An 18513-nucleotide genomic window follows, 5' to 3' on the forward strand; every position below is an offset into this window, starting at 1 on the left:
TTGTTTCAATACGTTGTGTAGTTTCTGAGAAAAAGGTACATAAAGTTTGAAAATCGTATTTTTACAGGAGCGGCGTTTTATTCCGGCGAAGTTGTTCTACACCGCACTGGAATGCTTATGTGTTCGATCATTTTTCGCCCACTTCCCGTAGTCGGATCATTACAAAATTAGTATCAAAATAAGCGGAAAAGACTGCAGAATGAAAATCTGAAATAAAAACTTTATGACTTTTTCAAAAAATGTAGCCGCAGATAAAGCAAATAAAGCAACATATGATATTTACACCTTCTAGAAAGTTACGTATTTCCCCCTACCCTCTTCGTCAAATACTACTGAAGTTTCCTGAAATAAAAACATCCCCAGTATCCAGGCTTCCCCGTAATGGACATCGAAAATGGAACCATCGAGGACCAAAAGTAGACTGGTCATTGAAGAAATTACTTAGAGCTGGAGACCCACCTACCAAAGCCCAAACATATTATCTTCGACACGTGGCAAAAAACTATAATTGGCACGACCAAATTTTTACAGATGGCTCTAAACTAGAAAACAGTGTCGGTTTTGGCGTATTAAAAAAAGAATCCTCCCATTTTCATCGATTACCTGAGTCATGCTCAGTGTTCTCGGCGGAAGCAGCAGCAACCTATTATGCCTTAGCCACCGATTTCGAATTGACTTCACACACGGTCATCTTCACAGACTCGGCCTCCGTTCTTCAAGCAGTTGAAAAAGGAGCTTCCACCCACCCTTGGGTACAAGCGATTGAATCCGCCGCGACTGAACGAACAACATTATGTTGGATCCCCGGTCACTCTGGAATCAGAGGAAACGAACAAGCCGATAAACTTGCCGCCCTAGGAAGGAGAGGTCAACTGTATAGTCTGGATATCCCCGGACCCGATCTCAGAAAAGAAATTCACAACACTGTACTATTCAACACAAACTGCAAATGGTGGCAACGAAGAGATCTCGTGCTGCGAAAAATAAAAGACAGCATTCAACGATGGGTTGACCGTCCCTCTCGACGAGACCAACAAATACTCTCGCGACTCCGCACAGGCCATACTGGAGTTACCCACCGTGAACTTTTCCAAAGCGGCTGCAGGAATCAGTGCGAGGTCTGCGGCATCCAGCAAACGATTGAACATATCCTCCTCACATGTCCTAAATATGAACTACCCAGAGATGAGTTATTAGACAACGAAACCATTCGAAACATCCTAGCAAACGACTCTTCACGCGAAGATAAAACTCTAGAATTTTTGAAAGTATGCAATATATATAATGATGTATAAATTGTAATCAACTGTAATTAGTTAAATAGTTTTAAAAATACATATAAGTGGTGAATGACCCTTTGGGTTAAAACCACTCCAAAAAAAAAAAAAAAAAAAAAAAAGTTACGTATTATGATAGTATCTAAAAGTTTGTAGAACATGTCGAACCTGTTAGATGAAGTTTTGTGTACAAAAAGTTTAAAACACTGATTTTAAGGGGGTCACGACAGAAAGTCAATTATATCTCGCAAATCATATAATGCAGATACTTAGTATCTTCGGCAAAGTTTAATGACATTCAAAGTTCTACAACTTTGCCGAACATATAACCATGCTATCTAGTTCCTATAAAAATATTTTTTTCAGATTTGTTATCCCCTTGATATCAAATTATATGAAAATGTAATTAGATGTAGAATACTTGACGTGGTTATCGACTGTATTCAATAATTCTTTAGACTTGGGTTTTATCGGCTCATCAGTCAGTCAGATTTCTGACTGATGAGCCGATAAAACCCAAGTCTAAAGGATGTAGAATACTTTTGTATGAAACTTCTCCTAAGACACCTAAGCTCGAAAATGTCAGGAAAAGCGAGAAGACTTTTGACCGCCTTTTTCCAGAATGGTCCCACTGTGCGGTGGAAACTAGAGTCATATGCGGACGGGGAAGGAGGCACTCGTGCGAATGCTGAGTGTAAACTCTCCGCCTGCAAATGACGGATCTCGGTAGAAACAGATTCGAATGAACCTGAAATACTAAGAACCAGAGCAATGGGACCTGAGCCCTTAAGAGGAGGATGGTTCTGCTGCTCTTATTCACGACTATAACATAAAACGTTACTGGATAAAAGCCTTAATCCACGGTGTCATGCGTACCGTGCCAAGGGATGAATGGTGGGAGGAGTTCTACAAATACACAAAGTTCAACGCCTAGCATGTTTGTCAGTGACCAACGCTATGTGCACAACACCAACTGCAGTCATGGAGGCAATGTTATGCTTGCTGCCTTTACCATTTACCTGCCTGTCATGTGTAGAAGAAAGCCGAACTCGGTGCACTAAGGTTGCGCGTAGGGGAAGGGCGGTAAAGACGGACACTTGTCATATTTCATAAACAATAATTTTTTGAAGCAAATCAATGATGGGAAATGTTTCTATAGATTGAATTAACACTTTTGAACTAAACTGCCGATTTTTAGCAGCATAGCTGACAAATTTATAAGCAAAACAAAGAAAAAATGCGTATATACGCTAACCGATGTAATTTTGTGCGTGAAGAAAATAGCTGGTAAATCGTTAAAAAACAACATATTCATGCTAAACCGACGACATTGCGTTAGTTTGATCTTTCACTGAATATCCATTGGAAACCTAGTGAATTTTTGAATATTCAGTAAAAAGTTACTGAAGTTTGAAAAAATGGTATCCAAGTCGGGAAAGACGGACACCCAACGGTAGGGAAAGACGGACGCACAGATTTTGAACCCATTTGGCCCAACAACGATTTAACATTGCAAATACATACATATTATATATGTAAAAGTAACCAGAAGTCATATAACAGTTGGAATGAGCCAACTTTTAGAAACGATTAATTCGTCACCAATTAAAATATTGAAGGGAACCATTCTATTTTCTCGCTCAAAGGGGTGATCGGGAAGGGGGTTTCCCAAACCAATTCTTTCCTAAATACATTATGAAATATGTTAATTTTTCTTAATACTGATAATTCAACGACGCGTGACACCTTTTTGCGAGTGTCCGTCTTTCCCGCCCATGCGCAGAAACTCTGATTTATACATGATGTTTATAATATTAAAAAATGCATAAATTTTGGAAGAAATTTTCCAGCACACGTTGTAACTTTATTAGACAGAGACTTAAAGGTTCAGTTTATACGAAAATTGGGATCAATACAGTTATATTTGAATAAATATTGAGTCTTTACCTTAAGGTGTCCGTCTTTACCGCCCTTCCCCTACTAAGGGAGTTCAAAGTATCATCCTTAGTAACGACATTCTCTGACTGGATGGAGGCACAGCCCAACATGGATGTTCCATACGGTGTAATTGATACTGATCGCACTACAGAGACTATAGATTGCAGAGGCGCCGAGACACTCAAAATCCGCTAAATTTGGAAACAAAACGGAGAGTACCATCATAAATAAAGGTAACTCTCCGCTTTCGTTCAAAATTTAGCGGATTTTGAGTGTCTCGGCGCCTCTGCAATCTATAGTCTCTGTAGATCGCACTATATGGAACTATGGAGAACCCGTTGTGCCATCCGGTACCATTGAACGGTACACAAAGAGTTTTCAATTACCGATTATCTCGAGCTCGTCGAGTAGTTGAGAATGCTTTTGGAATCCTGTCTGCTCGGTTCCGAGTACTAAGAAAACCGCACTAGCTTTGAGTATTGAAAACGTGAAGTTCATGACCCTAAGTATCTGTGCTTTACACAATTTCATAATGTGCAGAAATCAATCGAGAACTCTGTATGCACCTGCTGGAACATTCGATACAGAAAATGGTGATGAGACAATAAATCAAGGTTCATGGAGAAACGAAACACCAGAGGTAAGCATGATCGAGATGAATAGAATTCCACCATCTAACGTGATGCCAAACGAATCAGAAAGGAGTTTGAAAATTACTTCGTTACAGATGCACAGAAGTTCCATGGCAATATAAATTTATATAAAATAATTTACCTACAATAGAATATAATTCGAAAACCTAAATGTTTGAAATTGTAGAAACAGACAACGGCATTCCTTCACCAGCTTCAATAAATTTCACTCGGTCGAAATATCTCCAGTTTATTTTTACGTTTTCGTTTGAACCTAGTCTACTTTTTTTCTCTTTAATTTATTAGAATAATCTTTAAATTGCGATCGTAGGCTCTGCCACTTATTATTTAATTCATTTGGATCAATGGAACAATCGAATATAGTTTCGGCGATCATTTTCCATGTTGCATCACGCTTCACTTTGCTTCGGTATTCTACCAACGATGCATTCCACAACAGTGGCTCTTTTTCGACGGATTCAATTAGTTTTCTGATTTGTTCCTCAGTCCAACTGGTATTGATCTTTCGAGGTGGTTGGTTAGATACGATTTCATCCTCCATTCTGAACACAAAATTATAAAATCTCTACAACGCGATGATGCACACGTGACTATAATCAACAAGCGTGGTTGCTATGGTTATAATAGTGTTGTCAGTTATGGAATTCATGAAGGGTATCAGAAAACCTAACCTAGAAGTTTATCAAAAGCAATTCATATCAGTTTTGTTGTAAATAAGTCTTGAAGTAAAGGGATCGATTTGTTGTCGTCTGATAAGCCTAAATTACACTAGGTGAGTTTACTGGTTGCCAGGAAGCGAGTTTGCAAGCTGATTTTAAATATGATTTTAAACTCATCCTCTATCAGCATCACGTCTATTCGCAAGCAAGGAAAAAGCGAAATCATTTGTCGTTCCCAGAACTGAAATCGACCCACTTCAGCCGTCTATTTATCCAAAAAATGCCAAAATTATCCAAAAATAAATGCTGATTCCCTGCAGGTTTGCAATGCATGCGAATGCAATTGGTGATACGTCGCATTACCTCGGCTAGGTTCGAAAATTTGATTGTCTGAATGGTGAATGTACACAAAAACATTCCCGTTATGCGATCTAGACTTGATTCAGAGACTACGTTCTTCATAATTGCATGGAAGAGTTCTGCCTGTTGGGCCTGTTACTGTCTCGATCAAATAATGTGTAAGTGTTGGTACCCTCCGCTTAGAAGATTTTGAGATTTTGTGTAGTAATTCATATAAATTTTATGTAAAGTATAAAAGCAGGAATGACATCGATGCAACACGATGACAAACACCGTCGATGGTTTTTCTCTCAGCGTACCACCCAATAAGTAGCTAGCAATTAGACAATCCACCTTAGGTACGCAGTCTTCCACCTACCTTATCAATGAATCCCGCCTGGATGACAGAATGAGCGAAAAGCAAATACAATGATACAAATCCGTATTCGTACAGCAACATGCAGATTTCTATTTTTTTGAAACGGTGGGTGAAGCAATGAAAAGTTTTTAGAAAATGGAGTGGAAAGGTGAGGGAGGGGGGGGGGGGTTAATTGGTACCTGAGTAATTCTCGCTGAAACGGGGCCACTACTGAAACGAGGTCCTCAAATATTTGAACTTTTGCGCTTAATTGGTTGAAAATGGTTGAAAAATAAGAATTGCACTTTTGATACCTCGAAATAGTGGACCCCTCGTTCGCCAAGGGGCCTAACAAAAAAAAGTTGAATTTTGAGCAAACTTGGCATCTATTATATCATGTGATATTTCATAAATTTGCCATGAATCAGCTAACAAATGGCCCGGTTTTGTAAAGACGAAGAACAGGGCTTTCAAATGGAATAAAAAAAATTTTGGCGGCCATCTTGGATTTGGTCCGATTTTCATTTTAAGACCACCATCGGAAAGCTGAGAAAAAATGCTACAAGAAACATTCATAAAATTAGGTGTGCATTGGCATTAATTGAATAAAACAACCAAACAATTTTTTATTCTCATGTACCTCCCAGAATCGGCAAAAGAAAGTCCCTCGGTTCGCTCATCAGCTTTTTACTTCTGCTAGCTTTAAGTTGGAGACCGAAACACGCAGTTTCATTCATTCTGCGCCAATTGCAAACACGTTCGGACTAGAGACCATCTGTTTGTTGACGTTAAGGTGGTGTACGATTCAGTCAAACGAAATCAGCTGTGGCCGATAATGGCAGAATATGGTTTTCCGACGAAACTAGGTTAAGCCGATTCGTATTCCGACGTGTTGGATGGGTCAAAATCATGGTGTGTGAAGGTGTGATATTCACCGGAATAGGACACCAAGCAGAAATGAAAACCCAAAGCAGTTCGGGATTGCTTTCTCCTTTTGCTTTCTTTATTACTGATTGAGCTTACATAGTGTGATTATTATCATGTAAAAATAGATGCATCCAAAAACTTGTTTATAATATTTTTCAATAATATTACTTTTTTATCATTATCATTTTTTTTTTGTTCTTTTTTTCTCATTTGGCAAGATTGATGTTAGTTTAGTTTTGTTTTTTGCTAGGTTGTTTTTTTTTGTGTTGTTCCAAGAAGTAAGAGTTTAGCTATCTCAGTCCAAACCAAATTTGCTCTGCTCTGCTCGGCTGTTGTTTAGTTTATTATTCGATTAATACTGGTCACTTTTGAAAGTCGAAAACGCTAGAATTAGAGCTTGAATGTGTTTTGTTTGGTATCAAAAATACGACAGGAGTCAGTCTCCGCCGACCGAATGGAGCAGAGATGTTTATTGTGTTCGTTAATGTTTTTTTTAATTTACCTTCTTGTTTTTTGCCTGGTAAAAGTGTGAGCATTGAGTTGTTCAATTTAGTTCCTTTCGTTTGTGTGATGAGCAAATATACGGAGGTTTGTTTTTTTTTTTTTTGTATGAAATGTTAAAAAACTAGTGTAGTAGTGGAATATCTAGTTTTAAAATGCACGCGTTACGTAAGACAAAAGACACACCGTCTGAGAGAGAATGTCTCTATTATATGATTGTAAGTAAAATGTTAGATAAATATTAGCGATTTGGCAAAAATGCATAGAATCGATTAGGTTGGTTGATTGGTTGATAGTTTTTTTTCATGAAATTAGATTTCGAAAGTTTGCCGTCTGCTGCTGCTTATTGCTGGGGAAGAGACCGCATATCAACTAATTATGGGGTAAAATGGACTACGTATCAACAAACGTTTAACAAAGTCGATAAATATATGTATAGCAAGCCAAAATTAAAATAAACGATCTTCTGACTAGGGTAGTAACTAAATATTTCTTATTTTTTTCTCTGTGTTTTCGCTGTAAAACAGATTCAACATGGGAAGAAACGTGGGGCTGACTTGGTCCAGAGTTGGATGAATTACACACACGATAATTATTATTATTCTTTTTCGTTTAGTAACATAGTAGTTGCGATCACAAAACATCGATACTGTTTCGATTTCTCCATTTTTCTCTTATTAGATTGTCTGATGCACAGTTCACTTATATAGAAGGTAAGAGCTTATTAGTATTTAAGAAAAAGGTCTCTTATTAGTTAAACGAGCCGTTTTTGTTTTTCTATCAAATTTTTTTGGCAACATATAACGCTACGGTTGGTCATTTTATGACAAATACAAAGAGTTAAAACACGAAAAAAAACAGAGGATGGAACTACTAAACGTAACCTTTAAACAATTTGTTCGATTTTATTCTGTACCGGCAACGGCAACAATATGGGACTGGCAGGAGGTTCAACCCGGAAAGGAGAATTAGTGTAAAAGGTTAAAATTATTTACATCAAGTGGCGTTCTACACGTTGTTCAAGTAAGTACTTTATGATTAACAATGTTTTGTGAATTGGTTATATGATGAATGAGAAATTGATACAAGTTGCTTCCGTTTGCGGTATGGCCCCCTTCGGAGCAAAAACGATGGCTTTCGGTTCGTGCGTATAGGAAGGAGTAAAACGGGAACAGAAATGTTTGCAAGACGGCGAGATTCTGAAGGGGTAAGTTTAAATAGCTTTCTGTCTTTCCACGTGTACACATCAAAGCAACCTGTGAGGTGAGAATTCGGCTGCATGTGATTAGCTGTCAGAAACATTTTCATTCCGGGAAATGCGAAACTAGGAAATCAGGTTAAATGGTGAACCAAATCTGTGTGATGAGTTAAAATAATCGTAATTAATTATGCACGTAAGTGATTCTGAAGAGTTCCACTTTTTGGGGTGAAGCTGCTGAACAGTACAGCAGTTCCTGTATGGCGTTTTCGTTCACTTTGCACAATGGATTTGATTTTAGAAAATGAAAATACTTCGATTGGAAGTAAAATCACGAGGAAAGCGTCGAAAAACTTCAAATGAGAGCCACAACTTGAGAAAATTCTTTTGCGACATAAAATTTCACAATACAAGGTGGGTATTGTATAATCAGTTTAGGGCTAATTATTTTTGTAAAAAATTTAACATTTTTGTTTTGAAACATTGTTTGGCAAGGCTGGATAGATGCTTTAAAAACTTCCCAACAAACATTTTTTTTTTCAAAGAGAAGCTTGTTCATCCATTATACAGCTAATATCCAGTAAGCAAGCGCTTGTTAAGCTATTATTCAACAGAAATGTTTGTTGGGTTAAACTTGATTTTATCTAACCCACTTTTCCTTTCTTTCAAAAGTTCCTAAATGCGTTGAACTTCTCTGGGCTATCAATCTGATGGCAGGTGACATGCTGATTATGGTAACTTCGGTGTAATGTTTCGTTTGGACTTGTATCGCGAGAATCAACGCGTGCGAATTTTTCTTAAAAAGTCTTGAATTTTACTGATTTTTTGCAAGCTTGTCCTAAATTATCACTGTTATGAGCTTGCGACCATGACGTGAAATGAAGTAAGCACTCACAAGTGTACTATCAATATGGTGGCATTCGTCTACGGCGGATCATCGTCTACTGTCCCGACATAGGTATTAGAACCAACTTTGATGCGAATTACATTCAAACTAATACCTGGCATCCAGGAAACGTGGGAGAAGTACCTTCTCCAGAGGTTGAAACATAACAAAGCATTCGTAATTGGATGTGATGCAAACGCCCACCATACCGTGTGGGCCAGCACAGATACCAACAAAAGAGTTGAGTGTCTTAGATTTCATATGATCGCATGAAATAGATATATGTAACAAAGGGAACAAGCCAACATTTGTAAATGCAATAAGACAAGAGGTACTTGATCTAACTTTGTGCAGTCCGACGGTGACTGATAAAATAAAAAACTGGCATGTATCGGACGAAAAATCCTTGTCCGATCATAAGCAGATAATATTCGATTATGAGACTAATCAATAACATACTGAAATCATAAGAGATCCCAGGAAAACAAACTGGGAACAGTATAATTTAAAACTTAAGGATGGAGTCAAGAGCTTGAAAGATTGCTCAAAAACGCAAAACGAACTTGAAGAAAATTCAAAGCAAGTTTCTAGCCTGATTCAACAAGCCTACCTCGAAAGCTGTTCCGCAAAGGAACGCTCTACGAACATCAGAGATGTGCCTTGGTGGAACAAAACTTTAGAGAAATCACGGAGAAAGACCCGGAAGTTATTCAACCGGGCCAAACAGACACAACAGTGGAAGACATATAAACAAGCCCTGACTGCCTATAATAGGGAAATTCGGAGATCAAAGAGAATTCACTGGAAGCATGCGTGTGAAAACATAGAAAATACTCATCGACTGCCAGATTGCAGAAAATTCTTGCTAAAAATCACTAAAATGGGCTAGGTACCTTGTAAAAAGAGGTTGGCTCTAAATACCGATAAATGATAAATACCGGCGACAACACCGCGGGCAAGGGAGTTAGATTCGTGTTGAAAGATGTAGGGAGTTAAATTCATGGTAGAGATAAAATTAGGTTCGTGTTTTAAGGGAGTTGAATTCGTGTTAGGAGTTAGTTAAATTCGGTACAGATAAGGTTCAGGTTCAGGTTCAGGTTGTTCTACATTAAATGTGACAGTAAAATTCATTTCCAACCGAACAGCTAGAAGTTTAAGGTAGTCGATAAGAAAAGTTGTAATTTTTCTTTAGTTTAACTCCAATTCTGAATAAAACACATTTACTGAAAACAAAGTTCCGGTTTAGTCTACATACTCCTCTTTCGCGGAGCTACACTTTTACCAACTCTATAAATGAAACGTTAGAGTTAATGATGAGCACCCACTTTCCAAGTTCCATCATTCACCTTTATTCTTGTTTACGGCCGTATCCTGCATTCGTACGAATAGTTTGTTTCGAACGAATCGGGAAGCACTATTCTCATATTCGAATGAACAAAAGGAAGGGGCGTTCGAATTGATTCGAACGAAAACAAGAATACGGATCGGCTGAACTTTCGAACGAATATCATTCGAAGGAAAACAAGAATAAGGGTGATTATCTCTTGTGAAAACCAAGGTACACCAGCATCGAGAACTGTAGCTCTTGAAACAAGGACAGATATTCCTGAAATAGTGAATGGAATGACTGGGATAGATAGAAACAGGGATGATGCCTGTACTTTGGCCAAAAAAAATTTTTACTAGAAGCAAGGTTGAATGGGCGATTGGCACCTTTGAACCCTTCAAATCACCAGGCAGGGATGGAATTTTTCCTGTACTACTACAAAAGGGCAAGACGATATTAAGGAAAAGAATCCCTGGTTCTGATCTCCAGGAAGTACAGGGTGCTCTACCTTTTATGTCGGTATGTAAACGCTGTATAACTTTCACATTTCCCAACCGATTTCTTTCATTAGATATGTTTAGGAAACGTCATTTCAGTACAATTTTCGCCATGTATCGCTTCATACCGAAAGAACGCGCTGAAATTCTGCCAAACAGTCGCTCGAATGGTTGACGCTGAGCGTAATTTTTGGAATACCCTTTTGATGACTGACGAGGCCAATTTCAACCTCTCTGGCGGTGTCATAAAGCAAAACTGCCGCATTTGGGGAATCCTCACGAGATTCACGAAATGCCCTTCCATGACCGGAAAATAACTTTGTGGGCCGGGATTTGCGCCAAAACCCATCATTGGTCCATATTTTTTCAAAGAAAATGAAACTGTCGATGGAAATCGATATCGGTGGATGTTGGCTCATTATGTTTGCCCACGAATGCGCGAAAAAGGTCTAGAAGGTTACTGGTTTCAACAGGACGGTGCACCATGCCACACTGCGAATTCAACAATTCAATTTCCGCAACGAAAATTTCCGGGACGTCTGGTGTCAAAAAGAGGCGATGTTGACTGGCCACCCAGATCACCTGATTTAACCCCCCCGGGACTTCTTTTTGTGGGGTTATCTGAAAAGCAAAGTTTACGCCAACCAGCCAAAAACTATTGACGAGCTTAAGGCAAACATTCGTACGGAAATCGACGCTTTAACACCCGAGATGCTCAAAAAGGTAATGGAAAACGCGGAAAAAAGGAGTCAATTTGTAATTTCTAATAAAGGTGGTCGCTTAATTGATATTGTTTTCAAAAACTAAACCAAGAAAATTTTAAGGAACCAAAAAACTAAATAAAAATGCATTACTAATAAAAATCGGTTGTTTTTTCTTAAAGTTATTCAATGTTTTCATACCGACATAAAAGGTGGAGCACTCTGTATTTGCATCCATTCCAGGAGCAGACGTAGCGGAAGATACTGAAAAAGGAATCGATCCGTACGTAGTGACAATAGACAAACTTGATTCTTATTTCGCTCCTAAGCAACACGGTACGTGGATTACCTACTAATGACCGATACACACATGGCCGAAATAACAAATGGCATAATATATCTAAGGGCCGAATCACGAACGGCCGAATCACAAAAGGCTGAAACACGAATGGCCGAACGTCATATTCGGCCGAAAATAATCATGACCTTCAGCCTGCACAAATGTTGGGCATATGCCTCGCACCCTATAATAAACGTAAATCATTCGCGCTTAGGGGAAGAAACTATCAATCATCTATCTACCAACACCAAAAAATTAGACGCAGAGTATGTCTTGTTTTTCTGGATCTAAGGTACAAAATTTTACGAAAAGCTTTTTTCCTTCACCTATCATTGACGCTGATCATCGCAGAGCTGCGAGTGGAACAAAAGGCAATAGAGCGGAAGATTTTAAAGGTTTTTCGAGGAGATGTTTCAAATTCGCGGAGAGAAATAGATGTAAAAATTTATACAAAATGTGTAAGGTCTAACAAAATGAGCAATAAAATTTTTGATGATTTGGGCATTCCGGGAAAATTTGGCATTTCGTGATTCGGCCTTTCGTGATTCGGCCTTTCATGATTCGGTCTTCTGTGACTGTTGTTGGAATTCGGCCGTTTGGATTTCGGCCATTCGTGATTCGGCCATTCGGTACCAGCCCCGGTACGTTTGAACGAAATTTATTCTGGACATTAAAACCGAATTCGGACAAGACCCTCGGTAAGTGTATGCTACGTTGCCAAGAAAAGGCAAGTAAATGCGACTTCGGAAAAACCGCATAAGAAAGCCGTTCGATCAGTGTCATCGACAAAATAATTTTGTTTGCCTCAAACGATTTGAAGAAACAATTGTTGCAACGACACTTTGCAAATCGATGCGGTCTCGCATCCTGTAACCTCTAACAAATCTGTTAAACAGCAAGCTCAACTGATGGACGCAATGTCGTACAGTCAGACCACTGAAGAGGAGATTCGAAGATATTGAAACTGAACGCAATAAACGCTCCAAATCGAAGCGTGTACGTGAGATACAAAACCAGAGTGTACAGCCAGTTGACTCAAGAGAGCAAAACTTCATTTTCAACATCGGCGATGGTGACGAGCTGTTCCAAGTGAAACTGAGAGGTGTGCTGATTCAAACGTTAGTGGACTCGGGATGTAAGAAAAATTCGATAGACGAAAAAACTTGGAGCAACCTAAACGCAAACGGTGTTCAAATATGGGACCAACGAAAACAGTGCGACGAAACTTTCTTGCCATATGGGAAAGAAGCAAAGCCTTTGAAAGTGCTTGATGTGTTTCAATCAACCGTAGAAGTTTAAGACGTTGGTAAACTTATGGAAAAGGTAAATTGTACATACTAATAATCAGGGTAGTGAAAACTGAGTGTGAATTTTTCAGGTTGCCACATTTTATGTTATACAATGCTTGTTGGGTAGAGCAACCGCCACTGATTTACGTATGCTTTTTGTGGGTTTGCCCAGTACATACGGTGTTAATTTCGTGAACAGAAACGAAATGCCCGCTATAGAAGACTTTCTTCCCCGGTTTACATCGGCTAAATTTTTCAGCAGACTCGACATAAAGGAAGCTTTCCATCAAGTAGAGCTTGAAGAGAGTCGATACATGACGACATTCATTACACACATTGGACTTTTTCGGTACAAGAAACTAATGTATGGTATCGTCATAGCTCCGGAAATTTTCCAGCGAATACTCGAGCAGATACTAAGCAGATGTAGTAAAAACACGGTCAATTTTATTGATGACATTTTGGTTTTCGGCGCAACGGAGTTAGTACATGACGAAGCCCTCAAAGCAACACTATCCACCTTAAATGAATTTGGAGTGTATGTTTAAGGTACAGAAAATAGAATTCTTGAGCCATGTTGTTTCTTCACAAGGAATCGAACCATCAACTAGCAAGGTTGATGCGCTTCAGAATTTCCGTACGCCCTCTAATCCACAAGAAGTGCGGAGTTTCTTAGGGCTTGTGACATACATCGGGCGTTTTCTACCAAATCTTGGCACAGTTTCGGCACCACTTCGTGCGCTAACATGTTCTAGCACAAAATTTACGTGGGGTAAAGACCAGCAATAATCCTTCTCAAAATTGAAGCAGATGATCGCAAATGTGAAGTTTTTGAGGTTCTTTGACAATTCGTTACGTACACGTGTTATTGCAGACGCCTCTCCAGTTGCTCTAGGCGCTGTTCTCGTACAGTTTGCTGACCACACCGATAACGATCGTTAGTAAGTGTCTCACACAAACAGAACGTCGGTACAAACCGAAAAGGAAGCGCTTACATTGGTTTGGGCAGTTGAACGGTTTTCTCCATATCTTCTAGGGCGAAAATTTGAACTAGAAACTGATCACAAACCTCTTGAGGTGATTTTTAAACCAACTTCGAAACCATGTGCACGAATAGAGAGGTGGGTGCTCCGCCTTCAATCTTTTTCGTTTGTGGTAGAGGAGTATCGTAAGTATCGTAAGGGAATTAACAACATCGCCGACCCTTTATCGCGTTTGGTTCAGAAAAGCACCGTAGAAGATTTTGACGCCTAAAATAAGTTTACGGTTTTGGCAGTAATGGAAGCTGCGGCGGTTGATGTCCAGGAACTGGAGGAATCAGTGCTATCTGATAGTGTCTTGCAATTAGTAAAACAATCGATGAGCACAGGAAACACTGGCCAGGCTTGACAATATTTTCATTCGACTGGGTTACCCAAGAACCATCACGCTTGACAATGCCAAGCAATTTGTAGGAGTAGAACTAGAAGAGTATACTAAAGCCCACGGAATCAACTTAAACCATTCGATACCATACTGGCCACAAGAAAATGGGCTCGTTGAACGCCAAAATATTTCAATATTAAAGACTACAAAGCGGGATCTCCATGATTAGCTGCTCATACTACTCCACATTCCACCACTGGTCGTACACCAACTGAGCTCATATATGATCGGACAATTCGCTCAAAGATACCAGCAATAGAAGACATCGAGACCACCCCTCTTCAAACAAATTTTGCAGACAGAGATCTAGAATTGAAAGGAAAAGGGTAGGAAAACGAAGAGTTACGACGCAAGGCAAGAAGATCATCAATTGATACTGGAGATGTGGTGTTGATGCGCAACCTGCTACCGGGAAACAAACTTCAAACAACTTTCAACCCAAAGAAGTTTCTGGTGGTATCACGCTCTGGCCCACGAGTAACCATTGAGGATCAACATAATGGGAAGCGTTTCGATCACAATATCGCTCATCTAAAAAAGATAACTGATGAAAACCAACAGCAGTCGCAGCATGCCGAGACATCGATAGAATTTTCGGACAACTCTAGACGCGTTGAAAGCAACGAAGTCAGCTATGAAACAGAAGAAGAGGACTTTCATGGGTTTGAGCAAGGCGAAGTGGCTGGGTAAGCCGCGCCCGTTCGTGAGCCACGATTCAGGAAAGTTCCAGTTAAATTTGCTGATTACGAACTATAAAACCGCATTATGAAAAAAGGGGACATGTGGCACCTGGGTACGTGCCTGATGTAAAACCATCCCTAAGTGCGGGACTGGGGAGAAATATGGGAATGACCCCTCAAAACTAAAGCTATCAAAAATTGAAGTCCAGAGCCGTAAGCTGGAAAATGGAGTGTGGCCTCAGGGGTATCAACCTGCAGATTTAGCCGAATAAGACTCGACATGCAGCAGTGGGATGCACAGCACATGTAACGAGAATGCCGGGTAGGCGACCACCGAGGATCGGTAATCCCGATATAGGTCGTCGATTACGTTACCGACTCCTACTAGACTCGTCTAGCTGAATCAGAGAGAAAACGGAAGCTGGCACTGGTAGCCTGTCGCTGTAACGACGCCTTTGTCAGTTGTGCACAAGATGGTTAAAATACCAATGGCAAACATTGGCTATCCAGCCAAATTGAACATTTCATGTGTTCGTAAAGATAAAGTTTTTATTTCGGCTCTTTTTTCATCAATTTAAACAGAAACGATGACAAAAAAACCCTTAAAAATCTCATTTCATTGAAAAATACTAACCTTTACTACTTATTTCACTCCTTTCCCATTGAATACATTTGACGTCGATGTAGAGCCATTTTTCACTAACAACACACAAATCAGCTGTTTCTTTGATACGTACCAAGCCGTACTCGATTCAAATGTCTTTAATAGTTCCCCCAAACATTTCCGTTCCCGTTTCACAAACGCAACTTTCCCATTTCGTTTCGCACACCTTTTTTTGCCTTCTTCACTACCGTTCGTTCGCGTTTGCCGCGTTCATTGATTTAAAACTTGGAAGCCGCTTTCACAGTACAGCACAGTACAAATCAGTCGTCACACCGAGAACGGAATCGGATGGATCCAACAAAAACAACCGTTGGATACCACTCACTCTCTCTCTCTCTCTATCTAGCTAGATACTAATACGAACGAGATTGCTTAACTTAATTGATTGATTTTACGAGCAGAATGTCATTCGCAGTCATACATCTGCGCTCTACTAGCAGTGAAAAGCTATTCTTACCTATTTAAATTATCAGTTTAGTTTTTGTTTTTAGTGCCAGCAAAATAAAAAATCATACATACATATATGTGTGGTGTGTGTGTGTGTGTGTGAGGGTGTCTGTATATATATAAACGCATCAGGAGCTTATTTGTCACAGTTTCAAAACAGCTATTGTTTTTCTTTCTTGTTTTTTTTTTTACGTACGAAACCTTGCTCTAGTCTGGTAGTAGCCTGCTGCGATAGGTAGAATTGCAATAAATAAAGTGTATATTTTGAAAAAACCTATTTTCATAACGCTATTGATTATTGGTATCAGTCATCGTCATCGTCGTCATTGTGGTGGTCGTCGTCGACGTCGTTGTCGTGCCCGTCGACGTCGGCGGCATCACGGTAGGCCAGGCGATTTTCGCGTCCACCCGCTTGTAGGCAATCATGCAGTGCCTACCGCAGGCGGCCATGCGCACGTCCTGCGGACATTCGTTGTCCTGAAGTAGGGTTTCTGAAATTAATTTTTTAAAGCAAAAGTTAGATCCAACAGCAACTTTAAGGCTCTTAAAGAAGTTACCTTCCCCGTCGATTAGCTTAAACAGTCCATAGTCTTGAGCGTTGGTGATCCGTGCCTTGTGGGCAATGATCCGACAAACTTCTCGCGTCGTTGTATGCGGTCTAATCGGGAGGGTTCGCGTTTGAATCGAGCCGTTGTACTCGTCCGGTATGATGACCCGTAGCACCGAGGAACATTCCGGGAGGGTTGACGATGTCCACTAAATTAATTAAAAAACGTTGATTTAAAAACGTTGGTTGTTTAACCAAAGAAAACCAACCTCCAGCGAACCGGACATGCCGTCGTGTTCCTGCAGGGAGAAGTTCTTCAGCACGTGAACGGCACTGCACAGTGCCGTCAGGTAGTAGCCAGCTTCTCCGCTCAGCAGCGACGGTTGGATCAGGCCCCACATGTACTCGGCCTCAATTTCGGCTCCAATGAAGCCGCAGTGGGCAACCACTAGCACTAATACTGGCAAGAAATCATCCGCACTCAGCTGCTGGCCGTTGGCACAGCTGGTCGCCTCGAAAATAGTCGACACAGCCGTCAGCAGCAGATCGAGCTTCTCCAGCGGGAGTTCCGCTTCCTGCAGCCGCACGAAGAGGGTGGAAATCTGACGCATTGCGCTGGCACTCGGCGGAGTTACGGTGTTCTACAAGTGCAAAATCACATTAAAATCATTCCAAACAAGGTCCCCTCGGACACTCACCTTAATCCCAAACACCATCGGCCCGCGGCCGGCCGTCTGTTTCACCTTCTCCACCAGCAGCTGAATGTCACCCGATTGGGTGTAGTAATCGACAAACAACCCGTACAGATGCTCCCGCAGCGGTAGGATCACCAACCGGTGCATCACCTCCTCCAGGATCGAGTCCAGGTTGAGAAATTCGTCCGACTTGAGCTGCGAGCGGGCCTTCTGGACCTCGTTGGCGAACTCACCCTCGCCGTGCTTGACCAGATAGTTCTTCATGCCGCTCATGAACTGGCGCATGTTGCGCATCACAACCTGCGGTGCGGCCTTCGACTCCTTGGTGCAGAAGATGAAGTTGGAAATGTTGCGGGAAAACGTCGACTCCGTGTCGTCCGCCAGCGACAGCGCGTACATACCGATGCTTTCGCCCGGTCCGCTGAAGACGGTCTTGTTGCGCGGGTGGCCTGCAACGATTTGATTTAAATGCGCGGGATTAGTAAATGACAAATATGCGGGTCTCTGAGTTAGAACGTTTAGCTAGTTTATGACGGACTATCACTTCACGATGTTTACACGGCAACAGCAGCGCAAGCCGCAAAGCCAAACAATGAGCGGTCGCAGTGCATTTTCCGATGCAGTCTGTTTCTCTGTTGGGTGTGACGTTTCCGGGTAGATTTGCCGAACACCGTTTATTAAGCTGAAGCTATGCATCATCGTGCGGTGATAGGCCAAACACCAGCTGAGAAGCTGTCCGTGTTGATAACTATTTATGCAATTATATAAGTGGAATTTACTGACTGGACTCAAGCCATAACAGCGTGTGGCAAGACAGTAGTTTGTGTTCATAAGATTTCAAAGCTTTTGTTAACAGATTTTATGTCATTAAAAACCATTCACATCAAAATACAGATATTGAAAAAATGTAAAATGGTATTCCATCGCCTCTTACTCTTCAGTAAAAATCAAAAAAGGAAAAATGAAACAAAACCGACGGGTAAAATCGGAAAAGAACACGAAGGAAAACGTATCAACAGCTGAACAAATATAGAAATAGAATGGGATAGAAAAAGAGGAAGAACCCGAGAGAAAAACTTAAATACTTCAATGAAAAAAATAAAAATGTAACAGAATGGAAGGGAAAACGAGACATAACTCTCTCTTTATGTGAAAAACTAAAATG

The 18513-nt window shown here is 40.4% G+C and overlaps 1 protein-coding gene across 7 annotated transcripts in view; it reads right to left on the minus strand.

Moving 5' to 3' along the window:
• Window positions 1-6206: 6206 nt before the first annotated feature.
• Window positions 6207-18513, minus strand: part of LOC128744048 (protein sprint) — an 80784-nt gene continuing 68477 nt past the window's right edge. For all 7 annotated transcript variants that reach the window (XM_053840800.1, XM_053840796.1, XM_053840801.1 and 4 more), the window contains 4 exons: window positions 17352-17797; window positions 16923-17294; window positions 16664-16862; window positions 6207-16597 (listed from right to left, as the gene is read on the minus strand). In XM_053840800.1, coding sequence (XP_053696775.1) covers window positions 16395-16597; window positions 16664-16862; window positions 16923-17294; window positions 17352-17797 — 1220 coding nt within the window. In that variant the 3' untranslated portion in view covers window positions 6207-16394. The remainder of the gene's footprint in view (window positions 16598-16663; window positions 16863-16922; window positions 17295-17351; window positions 17798-18513) is intronic.

The sequence above is a fragment of the Sabethes cyaneus genome, chromosome 3 (genome assembly GCF_943734655.1).
Source record: "Sabethes cyaneus chromosome 3, idSabCyanKW18_F2, whole genome shotgun sequence".
NCBI lineage: Eukaryota > Metazoa > Arthropoda > Insecta > Diptera > Culicidae > Sabethes > Sabethes cyaneus.